Source organism: Rhipicephalus sanguineus, unplaced genomic scaffold (genome assembly GCF_013339695.2).
Source record: "Rhipicephalus sanguineus isolate Rsan-2018 unplaced genomic scaffold, BIME_Rsan_1.4 Seq804, whole genome shotgun sequence".
Taxonomy (NCBI): domain Eukaryota; kingdom Metazoa; phylum Arthropoda; class Arachnida; order Ixodida; family Ixodidae; genus Rhipicephalus; species Rhipicephalus sanguineus.
In genome coordinates this window covers 124774-142106 of record NW_023616026.1, presented here as the reverse complement: position 1 = coordinate 142106, position 17333 = coordinate 124774, and the positions used below count along the sequence as shown (strand labels likewise).

General features: G+C 43.6%; 1 protein-coding gene across 1 annotated transcript in view; it reads right to left on the bottom strand.

Annotated features, from left to right (window-relative positions):
• Positions 1-5482: 5482 nt before the first annotated feature.
• The window catches only part of LOC119378366 (signal transducer and activator of transcription 5B-like), a 112667-nt gene continuing 100816 nt past the window's right edge, over positions 5483-17333 (bottom strand). Inside the window, 3 exon segments of the mRNA XM_049411754.1 lie at positions 5483-5738; positions 16679-16773; positions 16775-16850. Of these exon segments, the coding sequence (XP_049267711.1) occupies positions 16708-16773; positions 16775-16850 (142 nt within the window). The 3' untranslated portion in view covers positions 5483-5738; positions 16679-16707.

Genomic DNA, 17333 nt, shown 5'->3' with positions numbered 1-17333 from the left:
GTGAGTGTTTTTGGTACTAACAATCTAGGTTGTGAACAGTGCACATTTATAGGAGCAAAGAACTTGTCGCAGTTCCGCCTAGTGAGGCTTACATGAGCAAAAATTTAACGCTGTGTACAAACGAGGATGGTGACATCCACCTTGGTAAAAAAAATTACACCATCTCCCACTGAAGGGAACCATGTGGGGATGCGAAGCAGCGCATTGGTCGACTTAATGTTCCGTTCATCACGGGCACCTTGCCCTGTTAACGCTCCTTGCAAGTGGAGCACACCATGAATTCACTGTAGTTGCTGTTGCTGTTACTTGTCCCGAACTCCTGTTGGAGCACGCTATGCGGGTTCATCGCGCATCTGCAGAATCTCGTTCCCCAACGCCATCACGTGATTGCCGAGAGAATGTAAGGGGAAGAGGTCACAGCGTCTTACCCAGCCCCTTACACAGGCCCGAACGCGGTAGCGCGTGCCAGCACACATGGTTTTGTATGCATTATCCCAAGCTAGGACAGCATACGGCAGCCCGGGCCCCTAAAGTGCTCTGCACGTATCATCATCAAGGTAGTCGAAGAACAAGAGGAAGAACACTTCTCCTGGGCGCGAGCACGCGCTCAGATGGCTATGCTAGGTGGTAGAAAGCGGACGGTCGCCAATGGAACTACAGACAAAGCCCAGCGCAAAAGCTTCTTCACATCTAAAAAGAAAAATGCAGGAACTAGACAAGCTTCATGCAAGCTGAAGTGTGTGCTCTGCATTCAAGAGGGGCTCCATACTGCCTCACCTCACTGCACATAACTAATTTAAGACTGAACTATAACAGCAAGTTCAAAATTAATCAGCATCATTGTTCCAGAGCTATATCTTAAGATTACTTATACATTAGACAATGCTCCAAAAATGGCAATAGTGACTTCAGTCAATATTGTGGATGATAAAGTTGACTCACATGAAAGTTAATCTATACACAACGCAACAAGGTATTTCTCCACCAGTATTAATTTGTAATTCTGCAGGCCTATGGTATGTGGCAATGAATAAGCTTCAGGTTAACTTCTGTTTAATGACTAATCAGAGTACATCTCCAAGCCTGTTCAGCCAGTATACAGCTAGAAAAGTTATGGGTGATAACCACGATGAAACGTTACGAGTACAAATTGCTACAATAACTATAAAAGCATACTTTCAACAACAGTTAGTAGTAGTGCTAAAGTGAATGTGCAGCAAGACGTTTTCAAGATGGCCATTCCAATTTGCCACAGAAAAGTACTGTATTTTTGCTATGGCTTCCAGCACCTTTCCTTCAACCAGTGTTCAGCCTGAATGCACTCTATAAAGCTAGCCACAAATATATATATTTTTTTCTACGTAAAAATACTCTCTATCTGTCCCTTTCACGCACATTTTGCACAATCCTTGTGCTTGCTTACAGATTAGGCATCAGTAAATTGTTCCTCCTGTTTCACATGTTTTTTTAACGCTGTGGCAAACCTATCCCAAGCTTTCTTTTATGCCTGGATTTTTACTCTAAAAAGTTCATTTGGTGGGTGTTATTTCCCACCGTCATCACTTTGTGCACGGCTATCTATAGCAGTGGTGCAAGCTAAGAAATGTGCTGGGTTAAAATGTGCAATGGAGACTAGCCTCCAAAGAGTACAAGAATAACATTACTGAAAAATCTGCCAAGAAACTTTACGCTGCCAAAAAACCCTATGCAAATGGTGAGCAGGTGCTAAAGGATTTCCAGCACTACTGTAATTCTTTTCTTTCTCCTACAGTTTGTCCCAAAGTAGCTGTGTCAAACCATCCGTATCTACCCCAACGAGGAAGTACTACACTGAAAAGTACAAAATGTGAATGACAGGAGCCATGTCTTTTTTTCAGTGTTATTACGCAGGTAACGCTCATATCTGCCATGAAACTCTTATGATACTAGAAGAAAGTGCGGGTGTGGTTCACAACTATGGCATGTCAAAGGATGGTCACTGTCCTCTAAGTCATATGCCTGCCCGTGGTTGGACAAACAAACGGTGCCTCTAGTGTTGCCTCCTCTTGTTTGTGGTTAGCACCTCACTTTTCATATGCTAAAAGTGACGGAGACTGAATGTGAATGGCCATGAAGCATTTTTCATACAATAGCATGGGCCATTATCCAGTTCCCATCATACACACTAGTAGACATCTCCTGGTACCTCAGTAGAGTGGTCGGTGTGATGGCGTCATTATTTCTCTCGTGGCACAGACGACGTGCATCAACAGACTAAATTGACAGCAAGACAGTCTAAGTGAATGTGCAGACAGGAAAGAAGCATTAGTGTATCAGTTCGTAGCAAAGGACATCCACTAAATCAAAACAACATGAACGTCCATCTATGTACTGTTTGAATTTCACAGCTTTCAACGGTTAAGCCCTTATACACTACCTATACTAAGCCTCTATCAGGTTTAAGTGCATTGAATAATTTCCCAGCACTGAGTTCACACAACAGGTAACTGCCGATTTGCTTCTGTGACTTCTAGGGATAGATTTTATTCTGTAGCCACTCTCACCTACTAAGGCCGCCGCCTTAGTAGTTACGCAGTATTACTACCTCATGTTTATGGCCATACTTGTGCACATTATGATCAGCATTCTCTTGCACGTGATTTTGAGTTATAGGCATCAGAAAAACTAGTTTTTTATGTCCTTTGTTGTCACTCAATGCGTTACCAAGAGACACTTGCCCGCGTGGCTGTCCTGCGTACGATTAGTTTCGTTGCAGGCAGGCACTCGCAAATTACAATGCTCCCATGCGTGTCTCCATCTATTTTTTCCTCGAGCTGCACAAGAACCCACAATGTCTGGTCTATCAATTTAACAATTTATTGTAGCCAGTTTATTACTCACTTTGTCATCAATTTAGATGTAGCTTTAGGGCCATCCCTTACAAAAGCAGATTCAGAGAGTCTATAGACTGTCCAACGGTTGGTTTAGACAGTCTATAGACTGTCTAAACCTGTTTTTGTAAGGGATTGCACCAGTCGCTGCCGAGACTGAGCTCTCGACATGATGTGCGGCAAAAGTGAAAAATGAAAGGTTTTAAAATACGGCACTTTAGTTGTATGAAACTAACTGAAAACAAAAAATTAGTGGCGTGAATGTCCCTTCATTTCCAAGAAATAAAAGAATTGTTATGCTATTTTTCATGCATTCAACAATAATGACATAACTGCACACATGCTTCGATTTTTTTTCATCACCTAAAATATTTGGTTGTTTTCACTCGAAATAAGTCACGCGCGACCTTTGGGTGATTCATTTTTGCAAAAATGTGATCCTCAAAGGGATAAACAATCATTTGCGCTTAATGCTACCACAGGCAATTATTCTATGCACTGGAAACGCTTTGTAACGGTGGTTTTTTTTTCGGGGATAGAAGCACGATTGCCACAGAGGTGCACTTCAGTGTGGATAGACAGCAGTATTGCACTTAGTCTGGTCAGTTACAACTTTTTTTGTTTCTTTTCATTCCCATGGCGGTAAAGTGATCAAAAGCAACAATGTGTATTGTCAGCATATTAAGTTCCTGGGTGGCTCTCCTTATAACACCCACTGCGATAAAGATGTTTGCCAATGAAGACAGATTAACTATGATGGACTTCTCTGTGTAGTGGTAATAAGCACACATACACACGTATATACAGAAAAAGTAAGCTTTGAACGAATAATTACTTCTGCTTAATTACAACAAACAACATATAAGATGATCAATGAACTAAGAAACAAACGTGAGAAAGCAGAAGAGCATGAGATCGATGTCAATGAGTCAGTCTGAGGAACATCGGAAAACAGCTTCTGACTGTGCAGCATGCACACACACACACACACTTAAAAGAGGCACTTCAGTCAAACAAACAAAAATCTATCTACAAATTAACACGGTAGGACTTTTAATATAAGGAAAGAGACAAATAATCAGCATGGGGGAAGCGAAACGGAACCAAAATATCGAGCGCGTGTAAGTCAAAAACATCAGCCTGCACATACATGTACACCACACATACACAGATTAGTTTCTCAATTGAACACAACTTTCGGAGATTTAGGCAGGCAGGTGTGCCTTGAATGAGCATACAAGGGTCGGCAACAACTACTCTGACACTGTCAAAAGTACTAAGAACTCAGACAAAACTATACCTACAGAAAAGTAACATAAAAGAAAAGTTTGTGTGCATGACATGACATGACAAAGAGTTCTTGCAAACTAAATACAGTGTGAACCTGGACATTTGTTAACTGATCAGCAAGCAGGTTGGCCTTGGCAACACCGACCAGTTTTAAAATGAGCCAGAACATTTTTCATGGAACATGAACGTATGTAGCACTTTCCAACTCTACAGGAAAATTTGGTGAGCTCAACAAAATACTGAACATTTGTCCAGCTCAAACATAGAACAAGAATATTTCCAGTGTTAATTCAAGTGAAATGAATTGAAGCCTGTACTGCCCGGCCGATAAAAAACATCACTGTAGAAAGCAACTAATACAATGAGCTGATGCCTTGACCACAGTTGTGAGCTCCCGCATGCTGCATCACAGCATCACAAAAACCACAACTCAGCAGAACCTTGACCTTGAGGCATCTCAAATGCAACCTCTGCAACCTCGAGTGCCATGTAAGGAGGCATGTGGTAGGCCACTTTTCCATTACTTTTCAGCTGTATGCAAAGACAGCACCCAAATAACGCAACTATGCCACACACAACTTCTCCAATATCACGTAGAATTTCTCATCATTCCCGACTTCGAACTGTCACGTCCCAAGGACCCAGTCTTCAATTGCTGCACCAGTACACTGCCAACTGCACTCAAATGTCCACACACTTTATCACAATAATAATTTTGGGCGTTTTACGTGATAAAATCATGATATGATTATGAAGAGCGCCGCAATGAGGGACTCCGAATTATTTTTGGCCACCTGGGGTTTTTTAACATGCACCCAAATCCAAGTACACGGGTGTTCTAGCCTTCACCCCCATCAAAATGTGGCCGCTGTGGCCCTTTCTTATCACAAAAGCATCCAATTAAAACTAAAGTAGCTTCATACCGTCGCAAACTGCTTGCAGTTTACTCGTCTTAAATTAGTCTGACTTCGTCAATGGCTCCTACAGAGTCAGCCTCCTGCCTGATGGACATAATCAAGATGCTTCAAAAAGTGTAGCCGTGCTACGATTGGCCTTTGAATGTTGAAGGTGAGCCAGCAGTAGCCCACACCCAATCGCTCAACATGCCGCCAAGGCTGAAAGCGCTGATTACCATTCTAAACATCAGCACAGCAAAGGGAACCAAAGTGAGCACTTCGTCACAGTGCTGACACTCTCATACAAGCCTCAATCTGAGACTAGTTTTCAGTTAGCACAGTGCATATAGTACTACGAGCACACTAAATGGCATGACTAACAAAAATAGTGTCAAGATACTCTACATGGCCATAAGGATGTGCTATTATAAAGGTCTCTGACACTGAAGGGCCGTCCTCACAAGACTGGTGGCAGCATCTTGGAACTACGATATCAACAAAGCACTGAAATCTGTACAGAGCATACCAAGGAGCTCCAAGAAATGAGGCTTCACGAGGATTCCTTGAAATGTAGGATGGGTGTGAATCACACAAAGATGAAAAGAAAAATCCCAACACCTCGCCTCAGAACACGTAACTTGCGGCTTTTCAAGCCAACAATTTTGTGTCAGAATTGGATTCCCTGTAAAAAGAAGGGGAGAAAAGAATGAGTATTAAGTATAGAGGGAAAGTACAAGACTGCAGTAAACGTCAGTAAAACAATAGCAAAGAATAGCAAAGAAGACAAAGTAAACTATTTTTTAAGCATTACAATTTTGCAGCGGCGCAAAGGTTACCCAGTATTGACAAAAATACTGTATCCCAGCTCCCACTTTTTCAGATATCTACAGAATTAATTGAATGTTTGAATGGTCATCAATTACATTCTCTTTTGTTGTGACCAGTCCAAATGGACTGCCAAAGCCTCTTGCCATAGTTAGTTTATGAATTTTACAAGGGTGGCAGTTCAGGCACATTGATATAGCTACTGATGCAAGTGTCAGTCAGCCTGGTGCATTGTTTGCAAGCCACGCAATGCCGGGAGCCACATTGGCCAGTTTTTGCCTGATGCTGTATGCTGCTTCACAGTACATCAACATGGAATAATATGCTTGAACACCTCTGCTGTTGCTTTCCTCAAATTTACAGCACCCTTTGCCCTTTTCTTCCTTATTCAGTTGTCAAATACCCATGCCACATGGGCACAGAAAATGGCATTAACTCCCCAATACATTGAGATTTAATGAAATTTGCATGATGTCATACAGGCAAACCTATTGTCATTTGCATTGATGTCATTCAATACTTAATGCGTTTGCCAGAACTCATTCGAATGCAATACCTGCACTCCCAATGCCACAGCTCGTGCAGTGCAATATACTTGAAGCATTTGAAAGCGTGTCTACCATGTAAAAAAAATTTTATAACTTTTAACTGTCATGTTTCCCTAGTCACGCTGAGCGAAATTCAGTTCAGTGTTGCAACGACTCCGACATGACATTTAACTGTCATGTTATTCCCTAGTCATGCTGAGCGAAATTCAGTTCAGTGTTGCAACGACTCCGACATGACATTTAACTGTCATGTTATTCCCTAGTCACGCTGAGCGAAATTCAGTTCAGTGTTGCAACGACTCCGACATGACATTTAACTGTCATGTTATTCCCTAGTCACGCTGAGCGAAATTCAGTTCAGTGTTGCAACGACTCCGACATGACAAGTGCAACGTTGCTTCGGGGCTGTGGATTGTAGGCACAGAAGGTACAGAATTATCACGTGTATTGTCCAAGTGAAGACAAAACATGCCCAAAAGTGGAAATTCTCATTTGTCCTTTAACTTTCAGTTTGCTTAATCATCTGCCTCAGTATGGCTCAAGACGTTTCTTGCATAAATGGCATTAAGGCTGTGATTCTTATACAACAACTCTTCCTACGCAGATAAAGTGAGGTTTTACTGTTTCAACACTTTCCTAAACTGCATCAAGCACAGGCATTTAGCACCTAACACACGGCTCCTGCCTGGGGTAGCAGTGCTGCCAGGTATGAGAAGTTCGAGCTATCCACACTACTTGGACAAACATAATGTTTGGATGAACAATGGAAGTTTTGCTGGTCACTACTAGTCTGAAGAAGCCTCGAATGTCTACTCTTGCTATCATTTGAGCCCAGTAGTACAACTAGTTAAAATGTGGGTATTTATGCGTCAGGTTAGCGGAATAAAGATACATTCAGTCTATTTATTTACCACACAAGATGTTCACAGCTGAAGTGAAGCGTGATTGTAGCAGATCAACGCAATGTATTACCCATGCCACAAGCATTGTGCTGCATGCAAAGTATGACGCCTTGCACAACTACACTACCAATGTGTGCACAGCATTTAAGAGCAAGCGGAGTGCAAATGAGTGCTTTCCTATTCCAACAGTGCATATGAAATGCAGGCACGTTCTTATTAAAGGGATACAAAACGATAACTTTGCGGGTGGTGTTTAGTAGCAGAACAAGAGTTTAAATGTTAAAAATGAGGAATTCAACAAAGTGATTTGAAAAAAAGGATGAGAAACATCTTTTCAGTGATTTTCAGTTGTGCATAGCACCCTATCGGCCGCTGGTAGCAGCTGTAATACGTCACGACACCCTGTGAGCGGGCGGCCGCAGCAGTTGCGGTGCCTGTTCATTGCTGTCGGTGCTACTCACTTGCCATTGTGGTTCGTCTGAAATGTCAGTGGAAACTTATCTCCTTTGTGTGACACATGCTTTTTGGTGGTCGGTCTTCGGTTTTGAAACATTCCTCATGGCAGAAGGACATGCCTAGCTACTGCTGCCCTGAAGGCTATCGTAACAGGTTCGTCAGTCGCGACACATTGTCGCATATGTTTCCTAGAGGTGACGAGCGGTGTAGACTTTGGATATGTGCTGCTCATCCATCCGGCAAACCTGGACACATTTAAAAATTGACCTCATTTTCATATTGTAAAGCGTGAAACTGAAATAACGAGGACGAGACAGGGAGTAACAACACACACAAGCACTAACTTTCAACAATGATTTATTGGAAGCCAGATCAAATCCAGCTTCCAATAAATCACTGTTGACAGTTAGCACTTGTGTGTGGTGTTACTCCCTGTCCCGTCCTCGTCATTTCAAGTTCCGCGCTTTACAATATGAATACGTCGCACCAACAAGGCCAAATATCTACCCTTGACTTCATATGCTAGATTGGAACACTTCGTCACTTCCCTTAGCTGCGTCTGAGAAAAAAAAAAGAACAGCAAAAGCATGGGACGGTGGCGCCATCTAGCTTTAATGCAGGCAAACGAGGCTTGATTTCGAATACAGTTGAACCTTGATTTAACGAAGTGATCAGGACCCGCGAATTAGTTTGTTAAATCGAAACTTCGTAAAAACCAAAAAATGACAAATTTATTGCCTAGCAAAAAAAGCTCGTGATTTTCGCCTGTGCACTTTAGAGCAGTGGGAGCACACAATTCTCGTTGGCCAGTGAAACCAAACCGTCCTCAGCACCCTCTTGTGCCCCAGCAAACCGCCTAGAAGGTCGACAGCGTCCATCACCTGGCTTGGTGTGGTCATGGAGCTTCGACAGTATCCGGATCGTTGCATCTTCAGACTCCTCTTGTGCACCAGAAACAAGCTGCACTAGCTCCTCGCCGTCGAGAATTTCTGTTGTGTCAGTGTCCACGTCTGCGATCACGAAGTCGTCGAAGTTATGATCAGCGGCCACCTCGTCACGCCGACGAAGCTCTTCCCACAACTGGTGACGCCTCTTCCTGCTCGTGTTGCAGGCTTGCGGAGCCTGACGCAGCCTTGACACAGTCCAGCAGCACACTGCCAGGCTGAGTCTAGAAACTTATGGCATCTAGAATGTCTGGCAGTGTGATGCAAGACATTCTAGATCTCTTTTTTTGATGCATCTTTTTTCCTGAAATGCTTCGTTAAATCGGGTTTGGTGGCGAAGTTTGTTTCGTTATTTGGAGTTTGTAAAAGCATTAGCCTATGGGCAACAGCAGAGGGAATCCAAATTGTTCGTAAATCAGGAAATTCGTAAATCGAGTTTCAACTGTATTCCGTGCTCTCCATTGTGACGAAGTCAACAAATTTCCGTTAATTCAACCTGTAATGGGTTGTGGTAGCATGGATGTGACAGTAGCTGCCGTATGCACAGAGCTAAGAAATGGCTGAGAAATTCCACACATGCGGTGCCTCATCGTGCAAGAAACGAACTGCACAGCAGTCGAACGCTGACCGCATAGGTAACACAAGCGACAAACTACGCTGCCTTTCTGCCTCAACGAAGCTGATGAAACAACACATTTACATCCTCCGTAACATTTATCTAATGCTGCACGGTACGTTGGACCATGTTGCTGGCCCAGACTGCCTGACTGGCACGTCCACAGCCTCCTGCTCCTCTTCGTCGATTGGCACAGAGGCTCGTAACCGTAACTTCTTGGCAAGTTGAAATGATCTGCATCATCAGAGGAGAACTCAACACTGGTGGAGAGACCATGACATGAATGCATACTGTGCAGCTATGTGACGGCGTGTGCACTTCGAATGAGGGAGTCATGACATCATGGCTTCCAACTCACATTGGCCAAGTGGCTTGGCACACGCTCACAAAAGCAGATAAAATAAGACCACCGGCTGAAAAGTTCAATAAGTGATGGATGTAATCGCATACCGAGAATTCATTTTCAGCATTTTCACTAAATTTTCAGATTTGCTTCAGTATCCCTTTAAGAAACCACCGACTCAACACGAACTGTCAGAACTAAAAAAAATGGCTGCAGAATTTTGCCTTTAGGTACTTTCAAGATCTGGTATGGTCACAACTATAAGTTTTAACAGGCTGTGTTACAAAACTAATAGACATTACAATTAACTGCAATTCATTGCAATATCCTCAAAGGAACAGCCAAAACTTAAAATTTATTTAACAATACAGTGATCCCCTAGAAATAGATACTTCAGAAGGAAAATTTTTGACAATTTTGTACCAGTGAGGCCAAACGACACATCATCTCATAGCAACTGATCTGTGCAACGGTTCAAAACTATGACAAAATCAGAGTGCACGTGTTGAAGGTTTTGGGGGGCTCGCTATTTCAGCTACAGTATGCCCTATGGGTTCCACTTTTTTTTTAGTTCATCGCTATTACGGAGCAATAATATGCAAATCTTCAAATTATGTGGCGCACAGCACACGCTGCACTCTGTAACTGCTGCGCACTAAACTGCTACACATGCACGGACGAGGTTACAAGGCTTTGGGTCCTGCTTTTGCATTTCCTGTGACTTCTCTGTTCAAATATGGTTTTTCTAGTCTTTTGGTCAGGAGCTGCATGCCTGTGATTTCTTACAAAACACTTATCACTGGACTACAGGGTGAAGAAATTCACATTGCTAATGTTAAAAAAAAAAAACCTGTTTATGAGTGATGACTGCTGTGTAAAGCCAGGCTTTTTTTTTTTTTTTTTTTTCAAGTTGGTTAATGGTGATTGCATGCAGCTCCTGCTCCCTACGTGCGGCACACACTTGGACTGATAAAACTCGGGCAGCAGAAAGCACAGGAGGGCTGTGGTTATAAAAAAAAAGCATGCAGTGCCAAGCAGATAGAAGATGTTATAGGCAACCAATCGTACAGTTGGCTGTACAAATTTGTTACTAATGCCGCCACCATGACTGAATTTCCTATACCTTTTGTACTCATTCAGTAGTCCATAGCAGATTGTCACATTAACGTCAGCTTACTTGGTGGCCCAATGTTTATGGTAAGGGTAGATAATGTATGTAATGAAGCCGTAGTAACAAAGCAATCTTGGCTTTCCCGTTCAGCACGGGAAATTTGAAAAGAAAGCTAAGCCCTCAACTTACAACTCAAGGCCTACGACAAAAGCAAGCATTTCCACCGGTATTTTGTCAAGAATTTCTGTATTGCAACGTAGATATCGAATGCACGTTAGCTGTAATGCAAGAACTTCTGCTCTATGAAACTGGTGCTTCGAAGCTTGCGACAACATCAGTATTACATTCCCGAACACAATCACTAATGTACAAGTGGCGCAACAGTTGTGTAACGAACTGCAAGCACTTCTCACTTTTCCTCACATGTTCTGCCACGCGAGTAACTCTGGCAGATAATTTTACAGAGTCATCAGTAGCTCTACGTTATACACCACAATGTGTGATCTTGCACGACAGTTGCGTCCAGTTTGCCCGTTGAGCACTTTCAATGTTGGCTGTCCTCACCGTGATGAAATGCCCATTGTAGCCGACTGTCATTAACATAGAGAAATGATACGTGAAGGCCAGCTCTGCTATAATACCCATCACTCAATTCATGTGGAATCCATACAATTCCAAGAATCACTTTATTGTATGAAATTTACTGTCAGACCACTAGTTCACCGACGATACCTAGGGGCATGCAAATTCACCGATTTTTAAGCTTCCTTATAAGTGTACAGTTTTTAGTAACAGTACACATTTCCCTTCCATTGCCTACACTGCCTTTTGGGTTCAATGCCCCATTTGCCATCTGCGGAAACTGTGCTGTTTTGCTGGCATGAATATTTCCGACGGCGCGAGCGCTTGTGGGCAGTTTACGAGAAGCGCACTTGCAGGGGCGCCATGTTAGGTACAGGGTCCTACATCTAAGGTGAACACTTTATTAGTATTCAAGACCTCATAGAGCTGATGTTAACATAATTTGCAAAATTATTGTTGTGTTTATTGACACTGTGATTAGATGTCATAACAGATATTTCTTTCTTAAAAGTAAAATAAACATTCTAGTTTTACTGGCTTGAATACTAATGAGGTGTTCACCTTAGATGTAGTCGACTGTGTACATCGTAATTGGAGGTGAATGGGAGTTAGATTCTCGTGTAGTTAAAACTTTTGCATGGAATACAAGGAGATGTTAATTTGACACCGAATTATGGGGCGAATGGGAGTTTGATGCTCATGTAGTACCACATTAAACTTTCGCATAGAAATTCTAAAGGGATGTCAATATGACATCGCAAATAATTTGATATATGCATATTCGACTGTATAGAAGCCCCAGGGGACACCAACTGATCTACAACACCAGACAGACAGCTAGTGCAAGAACTCAAGGTGGCACCACCACCAGTGTTTTCATGAATTTTCTTGCTTGCCAGGTATCTTCTTGTAGCAAGAGTGGTGTTTTGGTATTGGGAAAGGATATTTGCCAATAAAAGTAATCGATGGTGTTTTACATGCTAAAACCACGATACCAATTACGCGGCATGCTGTAGTGGGGGGGGCTCTGAATTAACTGTGACCACCTAATCTAATAAGTGCACGTGTGTTCTTGCATTTCACACCCAACAACCTGTGGCCATTGAGGCTGGGAATCAAACCCGCATCCTACTACAATTTCTCCTGAGAGCCATTTCAATCTAAACGCTTGCAAGAAACGGCTATGGAGGTATGGGTGAACGTTTGTGTCGATGGCTCTCCCTCTGTTAAGACTCTGGCCTCCCCCTCTAAAACGGAAGCACACACACGCTCACACAGCAGCGAGTTCTTTTTTTTTTTCTGCCCCATTTCAGTTCATAAACGTAGGACACACACTTGTACTGTGCCAATGAAATCACTGAATAAGCAGTTTGTTAAATGTCTGAAGACATTGCTGTCTTCAGACATTTATATACAGTGATGCTACCGAGGACTTCTGATTTGGAGCAATTTTTTGGAGCAGCAAAATTTCCATTTTGGAGCACTTTGGAGCAGCAAAAATTTTCATCTTGGAGCACTTTGGAGCAGATAATTTCGCATCTGGGAGCACTGTGGAGCAGCAAATTTTACATCCTGGAGTGCACTACAGAAAGCATATTTGCATTAACATTCAAGCACCTGAATATTATTATGGGGCTCTTATGAAGGCTAGAAATATTTCGATTCAAATCGAAAAATCATCTCAGGAGAACTCCATACTTCACTCGCTAATGAAAAAATAACGGCTCTTGCAGTTGAGTGTTCTGGATTAACCTCTTCGGCGATTATTTTCGACACTAGCAAATAAACAGAATACCGGATCAATAAAATTGCACTTCATGAACTAACAATCTAAGTACATCCATGTGGTTATCAGCAGACGTGTAGACAAACGCCGTTATGTACAGCAGTGCCTCAATGCCAAGAGTCCAGTGTTGCTGATGCATTCCCCTAAGAAAACTCCAAGGCGAAAGCCAGGTTCTTTTTCCCCTCGATCGACGAGCTGATCCTCCCCCTCCCTCTCTGCAAGCTTTCTGCACCTCACCTGGTTTTGCGCTGGCTCCATGATCGGCGCACCGATCATGGAAGCAGTGTAAAGCGACGATGTCATGTGATGACGTCATCACGAGGCATCACGATATGACACCATGATGACGTCACAAGTTTTGACGATCTATGACGTGATGATGACGCCATCACATTATGATTATTTTTGCCATCAATCGAATTGACGCCGCCGACGGTCAATTTTCGTGTTTGATAAAGCATCTAAGGCTTTCACATTATTATTGCGTATTGAACGTTAACAGCCTGGCCGTTAACAACCTGGCCTTACATACGAAACTGTCCTCCACCATGTCACCTCTGTGCCATGCGCGAAACAGCTTCGCTTATCATCCATTTCACAGAGTGAAATGGCTCCTCATATTTTTTTTAGTTTTTGTCGGGATAGCAATTATATGGACACTCATGGCGGATTTTTGCCGTCGCCGTAATCTTCCGTATAAAGTCCAAATTACAGTTGAACCCCTTTATAAGAGGCATGCATGGGGGAGAAATTCTTGCCTGTTATATGAGGTGTCTCTTATAAGCAGGGTACTAAGTTATGCATTTTCCTATCAACCCTTACTTTCATGTAGCACGCTGGTGTCTCTATACCCCACGTGTCTCTTATATCAGTGTCTCTTATAAAGGGGTTCAACTGTAATAACATCACCACGCGCATTCTAGCCGCGGGTAAAATCTCTCGCGAGCGCTGGCGACGAACGCGGCTGAAGAGGAGATTAAACTGGCCGGCAGTCTGTCTCCGTCGCGCGGAGAGCGCATGAGATAATATTTTCCCGCGTGCGGGCCTGCCGTCGCTTGCTCATCAAACAACAGAGGAAACGCCCTGCCCGTCTTTCGTAAGGTGCATGAAGGGACGCCAGGGGAGCGGAGGGGGAGGGGACCGCATCGTTTCGAAGGGCGCAGCGCTTGCCGCGCCCGCTATCTCGTGGTATCAGGAGACGGCTCGTAAACCTGCTGTGCTTCCTCAACACTTACTTCGCGTTTAGAGAACTCGAGCACGAAACGCTTCGGTTCCTGGAGCGGCCATATTCCTTTAAACCAGCGTTTTGTTGAGTTACGCGAGATCTGATTCAAAGAGTTAGCTGCTATAGCCTTACTCCGTTTAACACTACAATTTGTTGGTATCGCATTCATTGCTTCGCCCTTAAGCGAAACTGTGAGCTTTTTTAATCGTCAGCTATTGACCCTCGAAAGCGAGGGGCGGACGTGTAACATGGCGTAGCCGCTTCACTGTGGGCCGTCAGCGACGGGCCTGCTACTGACAGCTGCGCATTTGCAGCTGCTCCGACCAGAAGATATGCTTTTATTAATGAGATGACATTAAAAAAAAAACAAGCAAAAATTCGAATTGGAACCTTAGCACGTGAACTCGAAAGGGCAGGGCCTTTTAGGGGGTATTTACCGCAGAGTGATTACAAACTCGAATGTGCTGGTGGAAGGAATTACGAAAAAGCTCTTCTGGGTGAAGATCCATGGATAAAGTATATCTGAGGAAAAGTGTCCACGCGTTCCCACCGTTCGCGTGCTTTTCCATAAACGCGAAGCAAGGAACATTCGATATTGTTCGAGCGATCCCAGATTTCATTCCGCGATGTCTGGAAACAGAAGCGACAGACATTTTAGCAGCACACATGTAGTTATTACTGAAGATTGCTTTCCTTACGTGCCGTGCGACGCTTGAAATGATCTATCAGCAGCGTTTCTAGAACAGACGACGTCTGCCGATGAATCGCCGTCGCACTTTCTCGCTACCGATAGGCCTAGACGTCACGAGCCTCTGCAGAGAGCGCGTTTTGCTGTCGAGCCGACTTGCAGAACAGAAGCTGCGTCGGCACCGTGCATGACATTGCGCCTTACTCGGGACGCACGCGCGAGCGCTATTTATTCAGCGGAATAATTCTTGGTCCACGGTTGCGACTTTGGCAGCCCCAAGATCAAGCTGCACATGTTCTGACGCGCCGGCGATGCGATTGCCAGTGACAGACGCCTTCAAACCCGAGACTTTGGCGCAGTTTGGCGCAATTTTCGTCGATATTATTAGGATGGCGCAGTAAATACAATTTGGCGCACTTTGGCGCAGGAGTGGAATCACTGTGTATATATATATATTTGTTAAATTTTATTTTATTCCTGACAACCAAGTGAAATGGGTAGCCATCACCAAGAAATGCGACAACTCCATTTATTTTTATTTCAATAAAAAAAAGGCAAGGACAACACACACGAAGAGCCACTGCAGGACCATCCCGTGCTTCCATTTAATAATGCAATAAAAAAAAAAGAACAGCGTATGTGCCCTTGATTTTCCACTTCCTTTTCTTTCAGTTTATTTGCAAACTCTTTTTCTTGTTCTTATAATACAGCTGTGAATATGCATCCCTTGTTCATAGGCACATAATGTCCAGCTGCTTGTAGGTGGTGGCTGAAAAGTGCTACAACAAACTGATGTTCCATTAAATGTAATGACCATGATAAACTGTAATGAAAAGCTGCAATGTATTGAAGCTACCATAAGGTTACTCTGAATACTCACGTGTGAGCATTTTCATTCCTGTCCTGACCTTATCAGAAAGCAGTAGCTGTGCGGGGATTAAACACATGCTCATCATTTAAGTGGAACACCACCACAGTCACTGATCCACCACCACGTGTTCATTCAAGATGAACACTCAACATCGACAAAGTTGTGGTGACAGTTTATCGATTTGTACCGTCTGTGGTTTCTGGGATTTGGCCAAGTGTGAAACCTGACATCCAGCAGATGTGACTAGGTGGACACTGAAAATATATCGTTTGCACTGACACACACTATCTCTATTACTCACATCTCTCTTACTCCCTTCAACTTCAAACGCAACAGTCAACATTACCTGCTTTAAGTGGGGCATCCACAATTCCTGTGAGCCAAGTGTAATGTGACTGGCTTGGTACGGCCAAGAATTGAAGGGCATCAAAGAAATAAAGGAGTGAAAGAAAGGATGAGGTGTGCAGGGATGGGATCAGAGAAGTGTGTGCAGAAGCAAGCAAGTGGTGATGGAGGCAATCATTCCGCTACGAGAGCAAAACCATCAAACTGAAATGCAAGTGCAGGACACACATTTGCTGCTACCCACGAAATACGTGCTCCAATGTACTACGACAAAGCAAATGGAAGGGGAGAGCTAGTGGCTAAGACAAGAAGCATGGTTTGCGGCAGTGCAAGTGCAGTGCTCGTCAACAAGAAAATGAAAAGGTTTCTCCTGAGCTCACCTGTCAGAGAAGAAGGGGGAGGGAGGAGCTCAGTTAGCTTTGGTAGGGTACGGCGTGAGCTCGGTAACGTTGAAGTTTGTAAAATCGACGGGGATTATCCAACTCTGCAAAGTCCACCTCGCCCATGTCGCACAGGTTGTAGTCGAGGTCAGGCGCTGCCGACAGCCCCGCCCTGGCAGAAAAAAAAAAAGAACAACAACAGGCGTTAGGCGGGTGGGTGGGATTCAATTGCCGCACCCTCGACAGCACCTGACCTCCTTGCCCCCTCCACCTCTAATGCACACTTTCTCCTTCGAATTTGGCTATTTGAGGTCCTATCAAGTTTTGCACAAGCACTTCAGGACAGTTTTAATGCAGTTCAAAAAGAACAAAGGGGACGGCGAAAGTATTCGAAAACAGTTAACACTTGCTTGCTCTGCAAATGCACATGTATAAGGGTTTTGTATGAAAGAGGGCAACAGGTGAAGCAAGAAGATGAGAGCACAGAGAAGAGAATCAGCTTGTCCTATTTCGCTCTGACCTGCTTCGTGTCATGGGCGGTGAACCAGCACACTGTGCAGAGGAAGAATGATGATTGCTGCAGACAACACTGTAACCATGGCAGACACATACCACTCATGTTTGCCAATGGTACTACTGACGAGTTAAAGAAACA